We start from the raw sequence: 26,717 nt of genomic DNA, 5'->3' as shown, positions 1-26,717 counted from the left end.
TTGAGAGTTGGGGATGGAATGCATCGTCCACTCCCTCCCCCCCCCCCACCCCCCCCAGAACCACACTGGCATGAAGCCAACTGACTCCATGTTGAGCAGCAGTAAAATGGCGCGGGGCTGATTAACCCAAGGTCAGGTGGGACTTGGGGCGGGGGTTCCGCCCTCTGAAGCTGCCAGCCAATCGGATTAGACAGCAGCTCTGTCAGTGCCAGCAGCAGCAGGAAGGGGAGAGCGGTCGCTGCCAGGGACTGCAGCTGAAGTGAGGAGCCCACAGGGCCCCCGGAGCGAGTAACTCCAGAGTGCTGAACCAGGGAGGGTTTGGGAGCTTTAGGGTCGGGGGCAGTGGTGAGGAGAGAGTGGGTTTAAGAGGTGGAGTGGCTTCGGTCTAAGTGGAGAGGCCACCCCAAGATTGGCAAAGGGCAGCCCCCTCACCCAAACCCCACTTCCCTCCTGCCCTTTAACCATTTCAGGTTAAAAATTGGGCTCACTCGCTCTTGTCCTGCTGCCCAAGCATTGTCTTTTGCCGTGGGCAGCATATGATCAAAGTCAATAGACTTGATAACACCAGAAAATGCTGGAATATCTCACCAGGCCTGACAGCGCCTGTGGAGAGGTAACAGAGCCTACGTTTAGAGTCTGGATGGCTCTAAAGAGTATTATAGGGGTGGGCTCTGGGGTGGCCAGAAAGGTGTTGGGATGGACCTCCACAACATCTTACATACACCCTGCCTCCCCCCCACCCCTTTCTGCCTCACTGCCTCACCAGACCCCACAGGAAACACAACCACCAGGGACAATATAAAATTCATCCAATTTAGTCTGTCTTCCTGTGTAACTGCACAACACAAACGTGCTCCCCAAAGAACAAAGAAAATTACAGCTCCAGAACAGGCCCTTTGGCCTTCCAAGTCTGAACCGACCATGCTGTTCGTCTGAACTAAAACCCACTACTCTTCTGGGGACCATATCTGTCTATTCCCATCCTATTCGTGGATTTGTCCAGAAGCCCCTTAAAAGTCACTATCGTATCTGCTTCCACTACCTCCCCTGGCAGCGTGTTCCAGGCACCAAGCACCCTCTGAGCAGATACTTGCCTCGTACATCTCCTTTAAACCTTGCCCCTCGCACCTTAAACCTGTGCCCCCTAGTAATTGACTCTTCCACCCTGGGAAAAGCTTCTGACTATCCGCTCTGTCCATGCCCGTCATGTAGACTTCCATCAGGTCACCCTTCAACCTCCAGTCATTCCAGTGAGAGCAAACCAAGTTTCTCAAACCTCTCCTCATAGCTAATACCCTCCATACCAGGCAACATCCTGGTAAACCTTTTCTGTACCCTCTCCAAGGCCTCCACATCTTTCTTATAGTGTGATGACCAGAATTGAACACTATATTCCAACGGTGGCCTAACAAAGCTCCTACGCTGAAGTATAACACTTAATTTTCATAGCAACTGAAAAAAATGCACAACGGCAAAATTACAGACAAAAAGCATAGCTGATGAACAATCACGATTTGCTTTATTTAAAAAAATTATGAATTGTCATACATAAAATAAATCATTCTGAATACATGTAACACAGTACTATACAAAAAAATCTTTATTTGTCCTAAAATTTGGAACATACAATACATTGAATTATAATCAATTCCAGTTAAATGATATTAACAGCTCCTTAAAGCAACACTGACTTTAAGAATTCCACAGTAAGGTGGTTTGCTTAAATCGTTTTGATACTTCAATATCTTTGATGCTGGAATTCGGTTACGGGTTAAATTACTGGGATTTGTCTCAATTCTCTGAAACCTGTGTGGGCTGCTTTAGAAAGTGGGTGTAATACTTTAACAAACATTCTCTGAATGATTATAATGGTGACACATCTGTGAAACCGAGCCAAGAGATTATAGTTTTCATGTGACTTTGCTTAATAAACCAGCATTAATTGGGACAATAATGAAATAGCTAAGTATTACTGGTATATAACATACACTTGGCACTTCATCCCCCAGTTCGACTCACTCTGCAATTTTTCTTGTGTAAACTGTATATTTATTCAAATGCAATTCAATATCTTTGACACCAGTATCAAGGGTAACAAACTGTTGTGTCTCATTTCCTAAACTCCTCTCACTTGGAACAGGCCAATGTTCCTTCACAATGGAGGCGAGAGGGAGGAGTGATTTGTATATGTTACTCCAAGTAACACATAGGCCAGAATTTTACCACCCCGCCTGCCACGGGAATCGGAGCAGGCGAGGGGCGGACAATGGAAAGGTCTGTTGACCTCGGGTGGGATTTTATGGATTTGGGATGAGCGAGGTTGTAAAATCCCACCCATATCAGTGGATGAAGCAGCAATGGCTCAAGCACCCCTGTGGGCTTGGACCTTGTCGATGTCTTGTGTGTACATAGATGTTCCAAACCAGTTTGGAAACACATGCAGGCAACCACTCCAATGTGAGCCATTTGCTGCTCTGTGTATTACACAGTGTTAGTCTCCCAATGATCTACTTGCAGATTGACTCCCTCCACTCGCTATGTTAGTTAATTATGTCATCAACAGCGCTGACGTAGCTATTGACAAGGAACTAGTGAAGTGATTACAAAGGAAAATAATCTCATCAATGGATACAGATGAAGATAAACATCAACAGCAAAGTTCAAGCGACCATCTGAGCTCCTTTAGTGAGATGGTTTTCTGTAAACACTCCCATCGCTCTCTGTATAATGCTTTCCAGTATTATTCCACTATTTACTCTTTCATACTCGCTATTTAATAGTAATAAACCTGTCAGACTTTAACTTGGTGTTGTGAGATTAATCACTATACTCGCTATTGTTATACGTGTTGCTGGGTGAGAAAGGAAATCTAAAATAACCTTACCTATGTTACAGCTTTTGCGATAAGCATCATTCACCAATAATACATACTTCATTGTGCCTTATATGTGCCTTTAAATCCTCAAAGTTGTCTGCATATTAACAATATATTTTGGTATTTGTAGGGAACTCTTTAAAAAATAATCACGTTATAAACATGCATTCCCAGTCCTAATAGGCCTGACTCAATCATCCACTGCCAAGAAAGGAACTGGTTTGATTTTCTTTCTTCAAGAAGATCCTAAGCTTTGGCTTACAATACTGTACATAAAATCCTGTACAAATTTACACATAAACGATTTAGCCACCACTAACAGGTTTTACGGTTTTATTAATCGCTGCTCTCCTTTGATAGCACATTCCTGTCACATCTGACGTGGGAATTAAATTTTTTTTTGAATGATGCTTTCTTTTGACTATGCATCACGATCCACTTCTCCCCTTTCTCCCTTTCGTAAATCTGGTTCCTAAACTTCCACTGGAACTGTAAGCATTTTGTCAATTCCGCCTATTGCTTCAGCAAGGCTTTTCCACCCATTGGCCAAAGGGGGGACTGAAGGTATATTAAGAATTAAGCATTTGGGCGGCACAATGATTAGCACTGATGCCTCACAGCTCCACAGAGCTGGGTTCAATTCCCGGCTTGGGTCACTGTCTATGTGGAGTTTGCACGTTCTCCTCATGTCTGTGTGCATTTGCTCTGGGTGCTCTGGTTTCCTCCCACACTCCAAAGATGTGTGGGTTGGGTGGATTGGCCATGCTAAATTGCCCCTTCGTGTCCCAGGATGCGTAAGTTTAGAGGGATTATTGGGGTAAATATGTGGGGATAGGCCCTAGGTGGGATTGTTGTTGGTGCTGACCTGATGGGCCAAATGGCCTTGTACTGCACTGTAGGGTTTCTATGATTAACGGATGTACACGTGTGACTGCACTTGTGAAATGTAATTCAGTTATTTGATCACATACTATTAGGGGAGACATTCTATTTCCCACACATGCTGGCAATGTGACATTGAGTGAGATTCTCCAGCCTCCCAGCCAAGTGTTTCTTGCTGGGGGGAGGTGGCGTGTTGTTTGCCAGCAGCCGGATTCTCAGGTCCCGCCACTGTTATTGGGAATTCCCATTAATGTCACCCCGTACTGGCAGGAAACCCGAGGGCGGGGGCAGGTAGGTCTAAAGAGTCCCACTGGCATGAACAGTTGGAGAGTTCTGGCTCATGTTTCCAGTAGTTTTAATGGAAGATTTGAACAAATTTCTGAAATGTGCCTTATAATGTTGATGTACTTAAATGGAAGACTGCCTCGATTTTAACTTGGGAGTGAAGTTGGTTTTCACTAAAGTGATGTAACATGACTTCCAGTGAACTGGTTAAATTTGACACCCTACCCAATTACGTAAAAGAAAATTTGGAACAGTGTATAATAATAAGTTTCTGATTTGCTGGGATCCCAGTTTGCGTTGCTGGGGAAATCCAATTTCACCAACTGGCCACTTTCTTTTATGTTATATTGCTCTTTCCCCCCTTTGAATCCATTAAGCCAGGATCACTCAGGTGTTGATCTGAAAATATCAGCATGATTGTAAATGATGGTGCTGCTCTGTTGAAGTGCAGACACTGAGATCGATTGGAAAGCATAGGAACAGAAAAGGTGATGAGGCCTCTCAGTAGGTCAACTCCCTTGTCACATCTCCTCCTTCTGTCTTCAGGTAACAAGGCTGTTTCAGAGGGCTTCACCCGATAAATTATCACACAAGTCTCAGGTGAAAAAGCTTCACTTGGCTTCCCCTCTTTCAAATTTTGAACATTAGTGAACCAGGTGGGTTTTAATGAAAATCGACAATGGTTTTGTTGTCCAAATCCAGACTTTTACTAAATACAAATGTCATCATTTGCCAGGGTGGGATTCAAGCCCAGGTCCCTGGAGCATTATCTTGGGTCTCTTGATTACTAGTCCAAGACAATACCACTATGCCATTTGTTCATCAGATACCACTCTAGAGGTGCGATCTAATCAATGATTATTAAAGATTTAGCATAATTTCCTTGCTTTTGTACTATCTATAAAACCAAGGATTCCATGTTTGTTTTCAACAACCTTGTCAATGTGACCTGACATTGTCAAGGATTTGTGTCTCTGAACATTTAGGTTTCTGTTCTTGCATCTCTTTTAAAATTGGATCATTTAATTTATATTGCCTCTCTCCCCAGTCCTCACTCCAATTTACGGTACCCCAGTGGTTAGCACCACTTTTTCACAGCGCCAGCAACCCAGGTTCGATTCCCGGCTTGGGTCACTGTCTGTGTGGAGTTTGTACGTTCTCCCCGTGTCCGTGTGGGCTTTCTCCAGGTGCTCCGGTTTCCTCCCACAGTCCGAAAGTTTGGATGCATTGGCCATGCTAAATTCTCCCCCAGCGTACCTGAACAGGAGTGTGGCAACTAGAGGATTTTCACAGTAACTTAATTGCAATATTAATGAGAGCCTACTTGTGACAATAAATAAATAAAAATAAACAATTTGGTCGACAGGTTTAGCCCATTTCTGTTAAACTGAGTGTAGGGCATATATCGTTCATAGCTGGACATATTCAAGCAACTCCTACAACCTAGTTAATGATTAATTCAAAATGGCAATTTCAACCTTTGACTTTCATCATGTCAAATATTTTTAAGACGCGGGTTGATAGGTTTTTGATAGGCAAGGGGATTAAGGGTTATGGGGAGAGGGCGGGAATGTGGAACTGAGCCACGACAGATCAGCCATGATCTTATTGAATGGCGGGGCAGGCTCGAGGGGCTAGATGGCCTACTCCTGCTCCTATTTCTTATGTTCTTATGAATATTTCTTCCCAGTTGAACTAATTTAGCACACAGTCCCTTCTAAGTGTATTCAAACAGTGGCATAACTGCTGAGACATCTGTAAATTCTTTTGGATGAGCAGTTGCAGGAGTGCTAAGAAGTCGAGACACAAATCAACCAATATCTAATCGAATAGAGGAGGAATGAAGTGCTGAATGGCCTCCTTCTGTTCCACATGATTAAGTTTATCTGTTCTGTAATAAGAATGTAACTCAGGTTACATCTTCATGGATTGGTAAGTATAGCCATTGTTGTGAGAAAATCACTGAACTGTTATCAGGATGTGCTAAACCTGTAACATTGACAATTATTGTGTGGATCTGTTGAATGTGTTGCGTGGAACTGTCATACAGTTAAAGTTAAGGGGAAAAATAATTAATTAGTCACTGCCCTTCTACAACTGGAGAAGAAAATTAAATTTGAGGTGCTAATCAAAGGAATTAGAGTGGTTCGAGGAGAAGATGCACCAACATCTACTTGTGATGGTCAAAGTAAATGGCGTTGTGTACGGCACAAGAGGAAATTGCTGCAAAATGCTAGCACTAAAGCTGTGGAATCTTACCCCATGTGGTAAGATTCCTGCAGAGGCTCTCTTTTAGTTATAACACGTGAATCAAAAAACCTGAAACTCCTGACCTCACGGTGTTGTGTAAGCACCTCCCTGTGGAAGCAGTTCAAACAGTTGTACTACCGCCATCTCAAGGGGCAACCAGGGGTGGGCAATAAACGCTAGCCTTGCCCACGATCCGAGATGGGTGTTTTTCAAGATGTTTAATGAACCATAAAGGAAAAAAAAAATCACAGCACAGCATTCCCCACTGAAATTAGAAACTGCCTTCAATCAACCTATCACATCATGGCCAGAATGTCTTCGGACCTGGTCCTCTCTGGGTACTTTTGCAGTAAGCGCGAATGAGCTCCTGTGAAAGAAATGGCACTTTAACAAATCCTGTATTATTTACACAATATGCTCTGATGAAGCACATTGTCTCATTGTCTCAGGGCTGTGATGGAATGCCAACGCACTCAGATTTTCTGGCAGATGTGCAGCCTTGATTTGGCCTCTTTCCAGATCTTGCAGGCGAGTCCCTTCGCACAGTCACACCGCTGGAATAGCTCCAGGCCATGCGATCCCTTCCTCTTCTGTTTCGTACACACTTCCCCTTGGCGAAGAACTGGCTTGCAGATCTTGGTCCAAAAGTGGCGAGCACAACAGAATCCTTCTGCACAGTCTGAGGAGCGTAAACAGGAGTCCCCTTCGTGACCTGCGCAACAAGAAGGACAACAAACTTCCATTTAGATCGGGCCTTTAACATTGGGAAAGAACTCCTCCAGGTGCATTCTGGTCACAAGAACAGATGTTAGTCAACCGAGCAGAAGGAGGAGATTATCAGTGGAGGAAATCGGCCAAATATCGGACAAAGCGTCTGAAAGAGGAACGAGAAAGTGAGAGGTTTACGGGGGGAGTTTGGGAGTTTAGAGCCTAAGGGGGGAACTTTCTTATCGCACCTGACACAGGTGGGATCTTCCGATTTTGGGGCACGCATCGCTGGCAAATCCCACCCAGGCCAGAGTTTTACTGGCACACCTGCCTAACATGCATAAGATCGTGCCCGAGGCCAACAGAAAATGTCACTTTGCGAGCCTCGCCTGCCCTGATTCCAGGGTGGGCATGCTAGTAAAACCAGGGCCTAGGTGTCTGAAGACGTGGCATCCATTACTGGGGAGGGGGGTAACCAAGTGGAAGAAGTGCAAAAGGTGCCATGTGTGGGGAACTTTGACTGATCTTCCTGACCTGAAGTGTAAGGTCAGTGAGGTGGAAGGGGCAATCTAACTGAACGATTTCCCCTAATAAGCAAGAGATTTCCACTGAATGAAATGCCTGTTGGTAGTAAAGGGGAAAGGTTTTGCGTTGATTTTCTCTTTCCAACTGCCTAATTTATTGATCATTACTATCACAGAGCATCTGGCAGCACCACCTGCCAAGTAACATTTTTATGAGCGTTCGAAGGAAAGGTTGGCCTGTTCTCAATAACCTACACAAGTTCAGAATGGTTTTTTTAGTATGAACCTTGCTGGCTTCCGCATTGAATCTCGCAAGCTGCCAAGTTCCACATTGTGCATGCAGCTTTGTTATGACTCCATCTGAATACATAAACCTTCCCAAATGACTGAAAATTGCTTGCTGACATGTTTATGTAAAAAAATAATCATTTAAAAATGCGCAACCTCCCTCAGGTATTATCTAAATTTACCATTCTGGCGCTGCCAAGTTGGACGGAATTTGCATATATAGAATCCAATTCACAAGAAAGCGGGGATGCAAAGCACAGCTGGAGGCCATTCAGTCCGACATGTGTGCACCAGCTCTCGGCAAGAGCAGTTCAGCTAGTCCCACTCCCCTGCCTTTTCCTCTTTAATTTATTTCTCTCGTGTTTATCCAGTTCCCTTTTGAAAGCGATGACTGAAGCTGCCTACACCACAGAGCTCAGGGATCTCTTACAGATCCTAATCACTCGCTATGTAAATTGCTTTCCCTCATGTGGTTGGGCCTTGTACCATTCTCTTTAATTCAGTATCCTCTCCTTCTCAATTCTTCCATCAGTGGAAACAATTTCTCTGATCTACCCTGTCTAGACTCCTCACGATTTTAAACATCTCTGTCTAATTTCCTTTCAATCTTTCCTGTTCCAAGGAGAACGGTTCCAGCTCCTCCAATCTACCTACCTAACTCAATTCCCTCATCCCTAGAAGCTTTCCTGCATCCTTTCCAATGTCTTCACACTCTTCCTTAAAAATTGTGCTTACAATCGGACACAAACTCCTGTTGAGGCTGACTCAGAACTCTATATCTTGGGTGGCACGATGACACAGTGGTTAGACTGCTGCCTCACAGCTCCTGGTACCCAGGTTACTGTCTGGGTGGAGATTGCACGTTCTCCTCGTGTTTGCATGGGTTTCCTCCAGGTGCTCCGGTTTCCTCTCACACTCCCAAGATGTACTGGTTAGGTGCATTGGCTATGCCAAATTGCTCCTTAGTGTCCCGGGATGCATAGGTTAGAGGGATTTGCTGGATAAACTTGTGGGATTGCAGGGGTAGGACCTGGGTGGGATTGTGGTCGGTGCAGACTTGATGGGCTGAATGGCCCCCTTCTGCACTGCAGGGTTTCTATGACTCTATGAAGGTACATTATAACTTCCTGACTTTTATACTTGATGCCTCTATTTACAAAGCCCAGGATCCCATCTGCCATTTTAACCATTTTCACAACCTGCCCTTCCATCCTCAGTGACTTGTACACACATACTCCCAGTTTTCTCTGCTCCTACATCCTCTTTTGAAGTATACCCTTTATTTTATGTTGCTTCCCCTTATTCCTCCCGCCAAAGTGTGTCACTTCACATTTTTCTTCATTACATTTGATCTGCTGCATATCCACCCATTCCACCAGCCTATCTCTGCTTGATGTCCGTCACTATCCACCTCACAGTACACAACACTCCCAAGTTTTGTATCATTGGCACATTTTGAAATGGTGGCCTCCCAAGTCTAGGCTGTTAATACAGATCAAATAAACAGTGATCTGACTATTGACCCTTGGGGTGGCCAGTCTGAACCTTCCTCCAGTCCAGAGGAACAATACTTCACCATACAATCAACTTTGTATCCATGCAACCACTGTCCCTTCAAGATTGTTCATATGCCTGTGAGGTGGCACTTTATCATGTACCTTTTAGAAGTCCATATAAACCATATCAACTGCATTACACTCATCAACCCTCTCTGTTAGCTCTTCAAGAAAATCACTCAAGCCAGTTCAACATGGCTTGTCTTTAACAAATTGGTGCTGATATTCCTTCATTAATCCACCCTTACTCAAATGATGGTTAGTTTCATTCTGAATTATCATGTTGAAAAGCTTTTCTACCACTGATTAAGCTGATTGGTCTGAAGTTGCTTGATTCAGTCTTACTTTTGGTACAATTTGTAATTCTCCAGTCCTCCAGCAATGTTACTGTATCTGAAGTAGATTGGCCAGTGCCTCCACAATTTCCACCCTTATTTTCTTCCAGGGGTGGCACAGTGGTTAGGACTGCTGCCTCACAGGTTCAATTCCAGCCTTGGGTGACTGTCTGTGTGGAGTCTGCATGTTCTCCCCATGTCTGCGTGGGATTCCTCACACAGTCTGAAAGACCTACTGGTTAGGTGCATTGAATCGGAGTGTAGTGAGTAGAGGATTTTCACAGTAACTTCATTGCAGTGTTAATGTACTAATAAATAAACACTACTTTTTTTTAAATATGCTCGGATACATTTGATCCGATTCTGGTGCTTGGTCAACTACAGCCATCCTTCTTAATAAATCATCTTTTTAGCTCATGTGACACCTCAGCTATCTCCTCTTTTACTCTTTTAATTTGACAACTGCAAATTATTTAATACCTCAACAATGCCCGCCGTCTCCACATGGGGATCTCCATTCTTTGATTCTTCATTGACCTCACCCCTTCTCTTTGATGCATTCCTTTTTATACCAGCTGCCAATTTCTTTTCATCTTCTCTATGTCCCTTATCGCTGTTTTTACTTCCCCTCTGAACTTTCAATTTATTCAGTCACATTTTTATATCTATGAACCTGACAAACACACTCTCTTTCTCTGCTTCTTCCTACTCTTTTTTGTTATGCAGGGAGCTCTGGCTTTGGTTGTCATTCCCTCTTGTGGGAATATAACTGAACTCTACCTAAATTTGGATATCTCTTCCTTAAAAGGCTGCCCAATGTTCTGTTCCAGTTTTGCCTGGTAATCTTTGATTCCAGTTTACCACAGAATCTTTTCTCATCCCACTGAAATTGGCCTTCATCCAGTTTAGTAGTTTTACTCTGGGTTAGTCCTTATCCTTTTCCATTGTGAATCTAAACCCTTGTGATACAATGATCACTATTTGTGTTCACATTCCTAACTTCCTACACGGTGATCTTAACCATGGGTGGAATTTTTCTAACCCCTCCATTGTGCATTGTGGTAGCAGAGCCAGTCTACCATTGGCCAGCGAGGGGGTTTTCCAATCCTGCCACTGTCAACGGGGTTTCCTGTTGACCGCACCCTCCACAGCCAAGGAATCCCCTAATGGGGAAGGGTGGGGTAGCAGGATTGGAAAATCCCGCCAGTGGGAATGACTGGAAAACCTCATACCGTGTTATTGGAGACAGTGGCGGAGAGTGTGGGAACTGGGGCTGGCCTAATCCTCAGGCAATCCCACTTATGAAGAATGGAGTTGCCAACTCTGGTTATCACTGTTGCCTCACAGCGCCAGATTCAATTCTAGCCTTGGGTGACTGTCTGTGTGAAGTTTGCACGTTTGGGTTTCCTCCCGGTGCTCCAGTTTCCCCCCATAGCCCAAAGATGTGCGGGTTATGTGGATTGGCCATGCTAAATTGCCCCTTAGTGTCTAAAAATTATGTAGGTTAGGTGGATTGGCCAAGCTAAATTGCTCCTTAGTGTCTAAAGATATGTAGGTGAGGTGGATTAATGTGGGGTTACAGGAATAGGGCAGCGGTGGGCCTGGGTAAGATACTCTGTTAAAGAGTCAGCACAGATGCAATGGGCCCAATGGACTCCTTCTGCACTGTAGGGATTCTGTGATTCCACCTCCATTTTGCGACACAAACTTCAGAAATGTGTTTAAACCCGATGACCATTGTTGGCGTTACACTCTAATCAGGCTAGTTAGCTTTTCTATCATTGTATTGCACGATGGCATTCCTTTAAATTTTTTAGGAAGCGAATCCAATCAGTATACTGGTTGCTAGATTTCATTTTAAGGCTTGTGCAAGTAGGAAAAAAACTGGCAACCTGGAACATAACTGGATTTTTCTTTGACAACATTTGCAAAACAGAAGTTTTACATCTGAATTCTCTTAACATGTGAGCAAATCTGACCGGATTGGGAGAACAAGTGGCGCCTTCTGAAGGTCCCTCGGAGTGTTAACAAGCACATTATGAAGCCAACCATCCTCACTCCTGCCAATTACTATTACAGTTGTTGTCATTCATGGGAGCCAGTAATGGCCCAGTTCGTGACTGCTGCAACTTAACAGAGCAGTGGGAGAGACAGAAGCAGCTATGTTCACGATGGATGGAGGAAGCTGCCAAACGTAGATGGTGGGGTTGATGCAAAGGGGACTGGAAGCCATTGCGAAACCCACAATTAACTTTTGGTTAGCTTCAGCCACAGGCATCTTTGCTGTCCTCCAGAACTTGTTGTGTTGTTCTCGAGAACTCCAAGGACCACAAGGGTGATAGTAAGTATACCGTTGCAAATCTCTCCCCTTCCTCTGTCCATGAACTTCACAAAATCTCAGCCAGACTTGCACTGCCATCAGTGGTCTCATATCATCCAGACTGATTTCTCCCCAGGTGTAACCTCTGTTATATGCAGTAGGCTGCACCTGGGTTCCAGGTCTAAATGAAATAATTCTCACTCTTCTTTGTGGCCCGTTGGCACACTGGTTAACACTGCTGCCTTACAGCGCCAGGGACCCAGGTCAATTCTGGCCTTGGGTCAATGCCTGTGTGGAGTTTGCACATTCTCCCCGTGTCTGCGTTTCCTCCCACACTCCAAAGATGTGGGGGTTAGGTTGATTGGACTTGCTAAATTGCCTGTTAGTGTCAGGGGGATTAGGAGGGTAAATATGTGGGGTTACGGGGATAGGGCCTGGGTGGGATTGTTATCAGTGCGATCTCGATGGGCTGAATGGCCTCCTTCTGCACTGTAGGGATTCTATGATCATTCTCATCATCTGGCAACGCCTGGTAAAATCCAAGGCAGATCCCACTGGGAAAGATGAATGCCACTCACCTTTCTCACGAGACGGTTTAGCCTGCGTGTAGCCCACAATTTGCCAGTACGTGCCTTTAGATCCATGGTGGGTTCCCTTCTTAGTGTGTTCTTGGATATCCCCAGACAGAGTTCTGCGGCGGCCACCTTCAGTAATTGGTACACAGATACCTGAGGCAAAAAAAGGGTAACAATGGCAGCTATTAAACCAGGGTTGGTGCAAACTTCATACTCACAGTTAGAGATCAACCTCAATTAATCCACTGGATCCAGCTATAGTTAAAGCAGCATTGCTGGCACTTAAGGCATGTCATGTTAGAACATAGAAAAACTACAGCGCAAACAGGCCCTTCGGCCCACAAGTTGCGCCGATCATATCCCAACCTAGTAGGCTTACCTATAAACCTCAATCCTATTAAGTCCCATGTACTCATCCAGAAGTCTCTCAAAAGACCCTATCAAATTTGCCTCCACCACCACCGATTCCACACACCCACCACCCTCTGAGTGAAAAACTTACCCTGACATCTCCTCTGTACCTACTCTCCAGCACCTTAAATCTGTGCCCTCTCGTAGCAACCGTTTCAGCCCTGGGAAAAAGCCTTTGAGAATCCACCTGATCTATACCGGGTTGTTATTATCATTTTCACAGAACTGTCTCTTTGCTTCTGACACTATAATCCTGAAAAGAGTATTTCATTCCCCGTCCCTGCTGACAGCACTGATATCTCATTACTGCTGCAGTGCATCTGCCTATACAGGTACCCGCACGTGTATTTATATGCATCTGTATGCACATGTACTTTGGCATGTTTGCATATGTGAGCAATTATGCAAAAGAAAATTATCATAACGCAGTGCTGAAAACCTGAAATAAAAACAGAAAATGCTGACTCAACAGGTCACAGAAACAGAGTTAATGTGTCAGGTTTTATCATAGAAATCCCACAGAGCAAAAGGAGGCCTTTCTGCCCATTGAGTCTGCACCAATTCTTACCTAGGCTTGGCCATAAGCTGACATATTTACCCCGCTAATCCCCTTAACCTATACATCTTGGAGCACCAAGGGACAATGTGGCATGGCAAATTAACCTAACCTGCACATCATTGGACTGCTGGAGGAAACCAGAGCACCCGAAGGAAACCCATGGGGATAATGGGGGAGAACATGCAGACTCCACACAGTCACCCAAGGCCGGAATTGAACCCGAATCTCTGGCGCTGTGAGACAGCGATGCATAGCACTGTGTCAAAACGTTCCTGCTTTAAATACTCCATTCCTCCTGCAAAAATTGACAACATTTGACATGCCTTCTCAATCACTTGCTGTACTTGCATTCTAACATTTTGTGATTTATGTACCATGGCACCCAGATCCCTCTGTACCTCTGAATTCTGCAATGTCTTTTTCTACATAAATAGTACAGACATTGCATCAGTTAAAGTAATGAACACTATTTGAGAATGCCTGACCTGGGAAAGGTTCATTGTTGTTCTTGTAAAGCACATTATTTTGTGCTCCTGCTCCAAGAAGGTCAATTATAAAAATACATGCAGAACTACACCAACTTGAGAAAGCATAGTTTTATGTGGATTCATTTTATGAAGTTCATGCTCACATCAATGTGTTCCTGAGTTAAAAATAAAAGATTGCCACACTCACTATATTTCCCTTTAATAAAGCCTAAAAAATAACTTATTTTTAATTTACCTTTGCTAAAATAGTGCTGGGAATAAAAAAAGTTAGGTGTTCTTATGAGTCTGATATGAAGCAACTCTGAGCAGTGCATGGAACTGAAGAGTAGAGAACACTAGTGAAAAATTCAGCTCCAGAACTGAATGATGGGCCAAATGGCCTTGTTCTGTATCACAATTCCAAGTGATTTTTCTGAGCACAAAGTTATATGGCATCTGGACCCCACGCACCCCAGACATTCTCTCTTCTACCTTCTTCGGTTGGGAAAAAGATACAAAAGTCTGAGATCACGTACCAACTCAAGAACAGCTTCTTCTCTGCTGCCATCAGACTTCTTAAAAATATTCATTTGTGGGACATGGGCAGCGCTGGCTGGCCAGCATTTATTGCCTATCCCTAGTTGTCCTCGTTCAGAGGGCTGTTTGCTGTGGCTATGCAGTCACATGTTGGCCAGACAAAGCAGATTTCCTTCCCTAATAGGCATTAGTGAACCAGATGAGTTTTTCCAACAATAGTTTCATGGTCATTGGTAAATTCTTAGTTCCAGATTTTTTTTTTATTGAATTCAAATTCCACCATCTGCCGTGGGGGATTTGAACCTGGGTCGCCAGAACACTGAGTTTCTGGATTGATAGTCTAGCAATAATATAACTAGGCTATTGCCTCCCTGCTTTGAATAGACCTATCTTACATTAAGTTGATATTTCTCTTCACACTAGCTGTGATTGTAACACTACATTCTGCACCTTCTTTTCCTTCTCTGCTATGAATTCTGTGAATGGCATGTTTTGTCTGTATAGTGTGTAAGTAATGATACTTTTCACTGTATTCCAATACATGTGACAATAATAAATCAAATCAAAGTTCCAACCTGCCAGTCAGAGAGAGCACTGTCTATTGTGAGCAGTGTGCTACATGCAATCTCTCAAATGAAATTACTTAAAGTGAGATGAAGCCACAGTGCAAGATGGTTGCAATAATTTAAAAATAAAAAAATTAGGGGCAGTATTGCACCCAATATGGGCACAGCTGCCACTGCAATCGTTCAAAGGACTTAAGTACCCAGTGTGTAGCTATTAAGCATTCCCAAATCTTAATTTGGGAATATTTGACCTTTTGAAGCTTCATTGTTACTAATTAGAACATGCAAATTGAACAACAAATGCCCAGCTGAAGAGCAGCTTCTGAAATCGCTCTGTGAGAAAAACTCATCGAAGGGGAACTGGTCTTAGGAGATAGCATTAGAGCAGAGGACAATGAGACAGTCGAACAACCCACTCCAAGCCCACCGAGGGACACTCATTTTGGGTGGTACAGTGCCACAGTGATTAGCATTGCTGCCTCAGAGTGCCAGTGACCCAAGTTCCATTCCTGGTTTGGGTCACTGTCTGTGTGGAGTTTGCACATTCTCCCCATATCTGCATGGGGTTTCCTCTGGATGCTCCAGTTTCCTCCCACAGTCCAAAAGATGTGCAGGTTAGGTGGATTAGTCGTGCTAATTTGCCCCTTAGTGTCAGGGTGACTAGCTGGGGTAAATGCATGGGGTTATGGGGATAGGGGCTGGGTGGGAATGTGGCTGGTACAGACTTGATGGACTGTCTGGCCTCCTTCTGCACTGTAGGGAATTCTATGATTTTCTACCTCCATGGAATTCAGCAGGTGAGGGAATCAGACAGGATATAAAATGGACTGTCCATTTACTATGGCAAGATTTGCATTCCCAATTCCACTGCAATTCTCTTTTACAAGTGATTTGTTTACGTATTGTACAGTGCAGACTGTCAGTAAATGTTAATAAACTTTAATATATTCCCAAACCTCTTCAAAGTGTACTTAGCATCCAACAATCCTGAAGACCACTGCCTGAAGCTATATTTTTCCATCTTTGAAATGAACCTCTTTCTGTAGCTTTGAGTTTCTGGGCAATCTGAGCTGAAAGTAAAAAACACTGAACCAGGTGTAGGGATTTACCCTGAATCACCGAACAGTACTCCAAGCTGGTGCGAATTAGGCAGATTTAGATAAAGCTGGAATCAGATGTGCTGCCGTTTCATCTTCCCCTGGGCTGCCTTTATCTCTCCGAGAGTCAAAGAAAGAAATGAAGCAAAGAACAGTACAGCACAGCACAAGGACAGGCCTTTTGGCCCACTAAACCTGCGCTGACACATGACGTCTTTCCAAACTAAAGACTTTTTACCTCTACACAATCTGTACCTCTCTATTCCCAGCATATTCACAGTAAGTAGATTCACAACACCAGATTAAAATCCCATATATGTATTTGGTAGCATGAGCTTTCAGAGCACTGCTCCTTGGCTCACCTGATGAAGGAGCAGCCCTCCAAAAGCTCGTGCTACCAAATAAACCTATCGGACTTTAGCCTGGTATTGTGAGACCACTTACTGTGTCTATCCCAGTCCAACACCGGCAACTCCACATCATCAGCCTATTCATGAACCTGCCAAGGTGTCTCTTAAACATTGCTATTGTATCTGCTTCTACCTCCTCCTCTGGCAACACAATGGCACTCACCGCCCTCTGTGTAAAAAAACTTGCCTCTCACATCTCCTTTAAACTTTCCCCCTTTCACCTTAAACCTATGTCCCCTAGTAATTGACATTTCTACCCTGGGAAAAAGACTCTGGCTATCCATTCTGTCCACGCCGCTCCTAAATTGTGTAAACTTCCATTGTGTCACCCCTCAGCCTCAATGTGGGTGAATAGAAATAAATAAAAGGGGTCATTGTGACGTGTGAAGATTAGAAAAGACATCCACCATGTGCAACTGTTTAACACGGATAAACCAGGTTTTCCATCTTGTTAAAAGCACTGGCCCCAAATCCTGATTATTGATACGATCGATGGTCATTCCATTGATGATTTTTCTGGATGACGCACAAATCTCGGGAACCCTACTCTTCAGAACTGCATTTGTTCATTTACCGTTGCCATTTAAATAAATCGAAACCTCTGACAGGTTGTGGCATTCTGGCAGCTGGGCCCTCCAAGTTATCTTGATAGCTACTAATTCCTGCTCAAACTGCTCCATGTGTGCTATCATTTCGTAATTCCTCCTCTGGCTCATTTTCTTATAATGCTCTCAGGAATGTCCCTGGCTCCTGTTCCCTTTTGGACATTATTCCTGCCCGGTATCATCCTGTTCGCTCTCCATTCCAATTATTCTCTCAACATTCATCGCCTCTTCCGATCACATGCCTCCAGTATACGAACAATCTCTGTTCCTCTCCCTGCGCAGTAGTTGAAAGTTCTTAATCTTTCCTTGCCCAGTGCAGCCTCTTTCAGTTCTCCAATGCTACGGTTCATTCTCCTTCTCGTGGCTTTCACCTCTTGTTTCAGTCATAGTCCTTCTTCATCTGTTTATATTTACAGCCCCAGCACCTTCCCTGTTCAGGTAGACCCCCTCATGTATGTCCCATCACTCAATGGGGCTTGACCCCCTGACTCAGAGGCAAGCGTGCAAACATGAAGAAACAGCGGCTTCGAAAAGTTAAAACAACATGTCATCTTCTAGTCAAAACCCACCTACCACTGAGGAATGAGTTCCAGTTTACAGCTGGACCAAAGCGTTACCGATTATCATAATGTTATAACTGCTATTTGATTGGTAATGATATTGCTTAACTCGAGGCATGTTTGTACTTTGTTTCTGTTGCGCATTAGGCAAACAATAGTAAGGTTGAACTAGAGGCAGCAGCTGTGGCAAAGACAGACAAATTGAGAATCAAAACCTAGTGGTTTCTGTGGACAGAGGGAAGATTGAGAGAGATTTCATTCAATTAACAATTGGCAGGACACAATTTTTCCCCTGCCCGGTCAGTGCTTCTATAACAACGACATGGCAAGTGGTCTGTGGTGGATAAGTCAAACTGTGTCCAAGAACACCCCTAGGAAAAAGTTTCACGGATTGAAGAGGCAGAATGGGGAAACTTCAAATGGGGTTTAAAGGGCTACATTATGTTGGATAGAATGTTGGATAGAATTTGTTGGTTGGTGTCTCAGTAAGAGGTCAGGAGACTTGCTAATGTTGAACATAAACCATTTATTGGTAACACATAACTATATGCATCTTCGAGATACAGCCCTGTATGGGTGTTGTCTCGATGGTGGCTCCTTCCACTATGATGTGAGTCTGTACTGGGACAGCATGCTGGCACAGTGTTTAGCACTGCTGCCTCACAGCGCCAGAGACCTGGGCTCAATTCCTGGCTTGCATCTCCCTGTTTGTGTGGGTTTCCTCCCACAGTCTGAAAGATGTGCTGAATAGGTGCATTGGCCATACTAAATTCTCCCTCAGTTACCTGAGAACATAGGCATCAGAGTGCGAAGACCAGGGGATTTTCGCAGTAGCTTCATTGCATTTAATGTAAGCATACTTGTGACACTGATAAATAAACTTAAAAAAACTTGTGTTGCTGGTCCTGTTGTCCCAGTTCCACATTAACCCTTGCTGTGCTGAATACATCTGAGAACAGAATTAACTTGTATTCCCTTCGATTCAGAACGCTGAGGGGTGGGACCTCATTGATTTCATCTTTATTCAATCAAGTAAGTCAATTGAGAACCAATTCTCATTTACAATAGACACCTGGACAAGAGGCTAACGCTGCAGCAACCAACATTATACAACAATACAATTCATTTAAAAGGCTAAAAGCTATAAAATGCAAATTAGCAGCGAAAGAGGATTGACACTTTAGCAAGAATCAGAGCCATTAGCCCTTCAGCGAAAGGCACCCACGGTAACAAATTCACCTGGCTTCAACTTCAGTTTAATCTCATTCCAGCCAATAAATTGAAATGAGCTACGGCCAAAGACTTACTCTTGGAGTGAATAATTTGATCAGTTCACATGATCTCAGATTCCAAAAGGAGACAGTAAAACGTAACAAACTTTTCAAACAGGCCGCACGGTGGTTAGCACAGCTGCCTCTCTGCCAGGGATGTCGGTTCAATTCCTGACTTGGGTGACTCTGAGTGGAGTCTGCACATTCTCCCCATGTCCAGGTGCTCCAGTTTCCTCCCACAGTCCAAAGATGTGCGGGTCAGGCTGATTGGCCATGCTGAATTGCCTGTTTTAGTGTCAGGAGGACTAGCTGGGATTGTGGTGGGCGCAGACTCAATGGGCCAAATGGCCTCCTTCCGCACTGTAGGGGTTCTATGATTCTTGGTGGGTCTTTTCCTGAGAGGGGCATTCAATAAATTAACAAGCCAGTTTAACTGGCATCTTGCTCGCATTGAGGGCCAGTTAATCAGGGAGTATAGGTCATAAGAAATGGGTTTGGAAAGGGGAACCAGTCATAAATCTAACTGCAGAGTGAAAAGACGACATCTAACTTACTGAGAGGGGTTTTGGAGACTTATAAATTAGCTCCCTGTAATCACAAATGGGTAGGATAGACATCTGGAGCGTGGTGTATCTGGTAACAGGAGTGAATCTTGCCTTATTGCAGTACAGAAAACCAAGTCTAGGCTTAACCGTAGCATGTGAAATGTCATGTGGAAATTAAAAGTGTAAGCAATTGTTTGCAATGAAAGAAAGGAATTCAATTGAACTGATAGAGAACTCTTTCCGCTGGTCATAGAAAATGGGCATTGTCTTAAAATTAGAACCCCCAGGCCACTCAGAACCTGGAGAGAAATTTCAACACATAGGGCAGGATTTTATGGTCCACTCATCCCGAAAACATAAATCCCACCCCAGGTCAACGGACCCTTCCATGCCCCACCCCTCGTACACACCGATTCCCATGGCAGGCAGGCAGGGAGGGAAAATTTGCCCCTAAGTGTGGGGGAAATCTGGAATTCTGACCCCCCACCAAAGGCCATCAAACGGGTTTAATTGTTCAAGATTGAGGCCGATTGATTTTAACTCGGCGTAAGTCAAGGAATATGGAGCAAATGCAAGTAACTGGAAACAAGGTACAGATCAGCTATGATCTAATTGGCTAGCTGAACAGGTTTGAGGGGCAGAATGGCTTATTCCAGCTGGTATTCTGAACATATCCTATGGGCTTGATGCAGAATATTGAGGGAAGGTTCCGGAAGCGCTTGCGTTCTTGGCAGTTTTAAATACTCTCATGATGCCATTCAAGCGACAGTCCACCTTGTGCTTGTGTTATAGAGACTGCCCTTTGGCATTGACACAAATCTGCCTCATTACATCGATTGGTCTTTAAACTGCAACCAATCCAAGGAGAAGGTGTCACTTTTCTCTGTGACTGGAAGTGTGAGAATATACCATTCCAATTAGGATGGAGACATCATGGAACACCAAAGTTGAAGATGATGATGAATGTGGCTGATTTTTCAGATACCCCTCCGACCCACTTTTCTGACTGTTTCCCTCAACTGTTTGAGGATCTGATAGGATGAGGAAGGCGAGAAGTTTTTGGTGGAGACGATATGGTTGCTGGTGAGGTTTGGAAACGGATGGTCAACGTTATCATCCATTTCCTGACAAAGACATATGCTGGGCCTCCTTAGCACTGAGGATTGCAATCTGTCTGTCTTCACAATGGATGATTCTTCGGAGAATCTTCAATTCCCTGTAGGCATCTGAACTGGAAGGAGTGTGGGTTGGAGGCAGGACTGCAACAGGATAGCACTGAGGTAGTCGCTTTGAACACAGTTTCCCTGCTGGCCATATGGATCCAATGAATGAATTCTCCTTCTATCAGTCTGCGGTGGTTTGGTTCATGGTCAGTCCTTCAGATGGAGTGTTAACCACTCAGTAAAGAGTGAAGTCACAACAGGAAGAAATCATCAACTTGGAAAGCATCCAGCGGCTTTCCTGTTGAGAATGAGGAAGGAGTGCGCCCTGGTCAGACTTCCCTGAGTGATCCCTATCTAAGCACTGCAAGTGTTAGCTGGATATCCATTCATCATACACCAACGCTGAGTGCAGGAATCTTAAAAAAGTCACGAATTGCAAGTGGTTAATTTCTGCAGTGTTTGACACTTCAAAACAAATTCATGTGGTGTTCTTTCAGAAGTGTGGCTTCTGACCAACTACATTAACAAGAAAGTGCTAGGACACAGATGTGATCGCCTCATGTTGCCAAGCCACCAACATGTTTGTCTGTCGGGCTAATAACTCCCTGCTCCTGCTCTGTTAAACAAGGTGCGTGACTGCCATCCCTTGCGCTCACAGTCAATAGCATCCCAAACCCCTTTTGCTGGGAGGAATGGGGAATTTGCTGTGGCGTGGTGGCACAGTGGTCAGCACTGCTGCCTCACAGTGCCAGGGAGCCGGGGTACAATTCCTGGCTTGGGTCACTGTCTGTGCAGAGTCTGTACGTTCTCCCCGTGTCTGCGTGGGTTTCTTCCGCGTGCTCTGGTTTCCTCCCAAGTCTGAGAAGCATTCTGATTAGGCGCATTGACCCGAGCAGGTGCCGGAGTGTGGCGACTAGGAGAATTTCACAGTAACTTCATTGCAGTGTTAATGTAAGCCTTACTTGTGACTAATAAATAAACTTCGACCTGCGATAAAACATGGGAATATGGGAGTAGGAATCGGCCAGTCAGCCCCTCGAGCTCACTCCACCGTTCAATAAGATCAAGATTGATCTGTAGCCAAATGGTGCTTTTTCTCATTTGAAAGTCTTTGCCATTGCACTGATGTCCCGACTCACACTTCCCTCAGAATGAATCAGTGTACTCAGGCAAACAAAACCTTATTAAACATGGACTGTGTGGATTTTGGAAATAGGCACAAAGGAAACATATTGAGTGCTCTGTCCCACTGAAATAAATCTTCTTTATGCTCAGGCAGAGATGCTGATGTCCCCTCCTTAAGCAACTCTTCAGAGTCAATCTAGGGATCCTGTGTTCTCATTGTCTCAAAATCTCTCCAGCGCTGGTCTTGTAGTTTCATACTTTATATATCTGCAGCCATGTGTTGGAAAGTTTGCAACGGGCTACACAGGATATTATGGCAGTCAGAGCAAACCTCATCTTGCCTAATTCCTGGCAAGATACAGCCACAAAATTATTCAAAATGCGAGGCAAACCTCCCAAATCCAAACAGGATGGAAAAATTTCCTATGCTCCTATTTTGCTTGGCTGCTTTGCAGGTGATTCTGGTGACTGCCTTGAACACGTTAACAAAGGACCCAGAGCCTACTCTAGGACTGAAATAAAGGTTTGCGCTGAATGCAGCAGGTCAGGGCTACCATGTCTGCATGCGGCCTGAGCAATGGTCTCTAAAGACATTGCTGGATGCGCCACTAAAAAGGTACATAAGAACTCGGAGCAGGAGTAGACCATCTGCCCCCTCGAGCCTGCTCCGCCATTCAATGAGATCACGACTGATCTTTTCATGGACTCAGGTCCACTTGCCCACTCACTCACCTTATTTCCTTCACTGTTCAAAAATCTGTCTATCCTTGGCTTAAAAACATTCAATGAGGTAGCTTCAACTGCTTCACTGGGCAGGGAATTCCACAGATTCACAACCTTTTGGGTGAAGAATGTCCTCCCCTTATTTTGAGGCCATGCCCCCTATTTCTATTATCACTCGCCAGTGGAAACCACCTCTGTGCTTCTATCTTTTTCCTTCATAATTTTATATGTTTTATAAGATTCCCCCTTATTCTTCTAAATTTCAATAAATATAGTCCCAGTCTGCTTAGTTTCTTCTCATAAGCCAATCCTCTCAACTCTGGAATCAACCTACTGAATCTCCTCTGCACCCCCTCCAGTGCCAGTATATCCTTTAAGTAAGGAGTCCAAAACTGTACACAGTACTCCAGGTGTGACCTCACCAGCACCTTATACAATTGCAGCATAATTTTTAAACTCCATCCCTTTAGCAATGAAGGACAAAATTCCATGTGCCTTCATAATTACCTGCTGCACCTGCAAACCAACTGTTTGTGATTAATGCACAAGAACACCCAGATCCCTCTGCACAGCAGCATGCTGCAATTTTTTACCATTTAAATAATAGTCCAGGTTTTGTGTATAGAAAAATTCCTGGCTGAATGTGAGCCAGTGGGAGCATGAAAGATCCTCCTAATTCTGCAATGAATCTGCATGGGGTTTATGGCCACAGCTTGCCTCCATTCCTACTTCCTTTCCAGCATTTCCCTGCCCAGAATTTCCTCCCAGGCGGCCAGTTTGCACACAGCAAGACCCCACCAAATAGAATGAAATAATGATCAGAAATTCTGTGTCAGCAACATTGATTTAAGGATAAATGTTGGCCCAGATAATAGGAATAACTGCCTTGCTCTTTTTTTGATTGGTGCTGCTGGATCTGAAAGCAACCAGCATAATCAAGGGTTCCTTCTTCCACCAGGAAAAAGATACAAAAGTCTGAGGTCACGTACCAACCGATTCAAGAACAGCTTCTTCCCTGCTGCCATCAGACTTTTGAATGGACCTCCCTCGCATTAAGTTGATCTTTCTCTACACCCTCACCTTGACTGTGACATTACATTCTGCACCCTCTCCTTTCCTTCTCCCCTATGTACTCTATGTACAGTATGCTCTACCTGTATAGCGTGCAAGAAACAGTACTTTTCATTGTATATTAATACACGTGACAGCAATAAATCAAATCAAATAAGAGGGGGCAGGTGGGTACCTCTGTTTAACATTTCATCCAAACAATAGTACTTCTATCAGTGCAGCAGTCCCTCTGGATTGCGCCGAAGTGTTGGCCTGGATTATGCACTCAAGTCTCTTAATTAGAATTTGAACCCTCAACCTTCCGACTAAGAGATAAGACTGCCACAGGTGACACAGCCCAAGCTACTGAAACAAGGAAGACTGCCTATTTCACACCCCTACTCGCCAGTTTAATTTTTCATTGCCCGCACGTCAGGCCAGGTTGAGAAACCAACGCCCGCCAGCGACTCCCCGGTTTAAATTCCGCTTTCGCTCGACAAGGCCCGTGCTCCAGTGAAATAAAAGCCAATGTACCGTTGCTGCAGTAGTTCCCCGGGCAACACATCGAGTCTCTATGGCAACGTTTCTTCCTCCTCCGGCAGGAAAGGCAGGCCGGGTAACCTTGATGGTGTGAATGGTGACAGTAACCACTGGGCCCACACTCTTTATCACTGCTGCAGGCTTGATTCTGAAAATGGATAGAAATAAATGTAAAAATAAAATTTTTATCATGCAGTCGGCTGGCGTGAGACAAGCACTTCAGGCCGAGGGGAGGATGTTAGGCTGGGGAAGGGGGTGGTGGTGGTGAAGTGGAAATGGTTCTGTTAAAATCTACCCAACAGTTGTCCCCTGAAGGAAAGAGAGTATCAAGTTTTAACGTGCTTTTGGTTCTAAAGGTTGGCGGTGCTCAGGGAGCTACCTCACGTTATTGAGTGCCTCTGAAAGCCAGCTTTGTCTGAAATCATTTTCACACAGATATCCTCTTCTTCTTCTTATCTCAGTCATAGCATCATGGCACCCCCCACCCCCCCCCCCCCCCCACACACAAACAACGCCCCCTTCACTTTACAGTAACCGTCAGCAACTTTGCTCACTGCTGGGTGTGAGAGAGCAGGGAGGGGGTAATTAGTGTGGCACAGATAGGTACAAGGATCGTGTCTGCACCAAGGCTGAAAGCACAGCTGGAGATGCTTCACTACACCCGGAGCACCTTGGTAACGGGAGGGCCTCAAGTGCTCTTCTGCTGTGAAAGAATAATTACAAGCTCACAAAATGTCCATTACAATAGATTAAAAGTGTGTAGGACTGAACACATTTCCTGTCAACTTTCTCAAGAAAACTGCTCCCTTTTGGACCCACTCACCAGTGGATGCTCTGCAGCACCCTCATCGGTCAGACAGTGTAATTACAAGGTGAACTAGAAACAAGAAGTTGGAATGGGCCATTCAGCCCATCGAGTCTGCTCCGCCATTCATTTTGATCATGGCTGGTCATCAAATTCAATATCCTGATCCTCCTTCCCTCCCTTGATCCCTTTAGCCCCTAGAGCTATATCTAATTTCTTCTTGAAATCAGACAACGTTTTGGCCTCAACTACATTCTCAGGTAGCAAATTCCACACATTCACTACCCTCTGGCTGAAGAAATTTCTCCACCCCAAAAAGGCTGATCCTCAAACTATGACCCCTAGTTCTGGATTCCCTCATTGGGAACATTCTTTCTGGATCTACCCTGTCTAACCCTGTTGAAATTTTATAAGTTTCTATGAGATCCCCTCTCACTCTTAAACTCCAAAGAAAATAATCTAACTGACTTAGTCTCATATGATAGACCTGCCGTCCCTGCAACCAGCCTAGTAAATCTTCGTTGTACTTCCTGTATAGCAAGGATATCCTTCCTCAGATAAGGACACCAAAACTGCACACAATACTCCAGATGTGGCCTCACCAAATCCCAATACAATTGCAGTGAAACATCCCTATCCCTATACTCAAATCCTCTCGGTATGAAGGCCAACATACCATCTGCCTTCTTTACTGCCTGCTGTACCTTCGCGCTTACTTTCAATGACTGACGAATGAGGACACCAATGTTTCACTTGGTATCCACCTTCCTCAATTTACACCCATTGAAGTAATAATCTATCTTCCTATTATTGCTACCAAAGTGGATAACCTCGCATTTATCCCCATTATACTGCAACTCCCATCCATATGCCCACACACTCAACCTGTCCAAATCATGTTGAAACATCTCTGCATCCTCCACACAGCTCACCCTCCCACCTAAATTTGTATCATCTGCAAATTTGGAGATAATACATTCAGTTCCCTCTTCCAAATCATTAATACGTAATGTGAACAGTAGGGGTCTGAATCACAGACCCCGACAGAATCCCACTCATCACTGAATGCTAATCAGAAAAAGACCCATTTATGCCAACTCTTTGCTTCCTATCTGCTAACCAGCTTTCTATCCATTTCAAGACATTAGCTGCAATCCCATGTGCTATAATTTTACACTGTAATCTATTCTGTAAGACCTTGTCGACAGCCTTCTGAAAGTCTAAATAAACCACATCCACTGGTTCTTCAAGGTCAGCTCTATTTGTTACACCCTCAAAGAATCAGAATAGATGAGTTTACATAATAAAAGAACTTGGCATTGACATAAAAGTGCTTGACATTCAATTAAGTGTTTCTTAACTTCTATACTGTGGGAAATGTTACAGCCCATTGCGCACAGAAAGACCCAACAAACAATACTCGGACTCAATTGCCAGATCATCTGTTTTAGCGATCTTGGTCAATGGGTTTTGGAGAAAATTGACCTGTTTCCAATATAAACATAGACATTAAAAAAATTGTAACAGAGATAGAGAACTAGGGACAAAATATATTACTTCAAAATCTGGTGTGAACTACTGTCTGCTTCAATCATTTACAACCCCCAACCCCACAACCTGAAGAATTTTTAAAAATTCTATCATGGGAGTGGGCATCAGTGGCAAAGCTGATATCTATTACCCAT

General features: G+C 44.2%; 1 protein-coding gene across 1 annotated transcript in view; it reads right to left on the bottom strand.

Moving 5' to 3' along the window:
• Positions 1-1,577: 1,577 nt before the first annotated feature.
• Positions 1,578-26,717, bottom strand: part of dkk2 (dickkopf WNT signaling pathway inhibitor 2) — a 45,615-nt gene continuing 20,475 nt past the window's right edge. The window contains exons 2-4 of the mRNA XM_080195319.1: positions 24,222-24,375; positions 12,602-12,751; positions 1,578-7,004 (exon numbers count right to left, since the gene is read on the bottom strand). Coding sequence (XP_080051445.1) covers positions 6,766-7,004; positions 12,602-12,751; positions 24,222-24,375 — 543 coding nt within the window. The 3' untranslated portion in view covers positions 1,578-6,765. The remainder of the gene's footprint in view (positions 7,005-12,601; positions 12,752-24,221; positions 24,376-26,717) is intronic.

This window comes from Carcharhinus amblyrhynchos, chromosome 1 (genome assembly GCF_965287045.1).
Source record: "Carcharhinus amblyrhynchos chromosome 1, sCarAmb.v2.hapA, whole genome shotgun sequence".
In the NCBI taxonomy this organism is placed as follows: Eukaryota; Metazoa; Chordata; class Chondrichthyes; order Carcharhiniformes; family Carcharhinidae; genus Carcharhinus; species Carcharhinus amblyrhynchos.
Note: the sequence above shows the minus strand (reverse complement) of the source record. Positions and strands in the feature narration are given on the sequence as shown.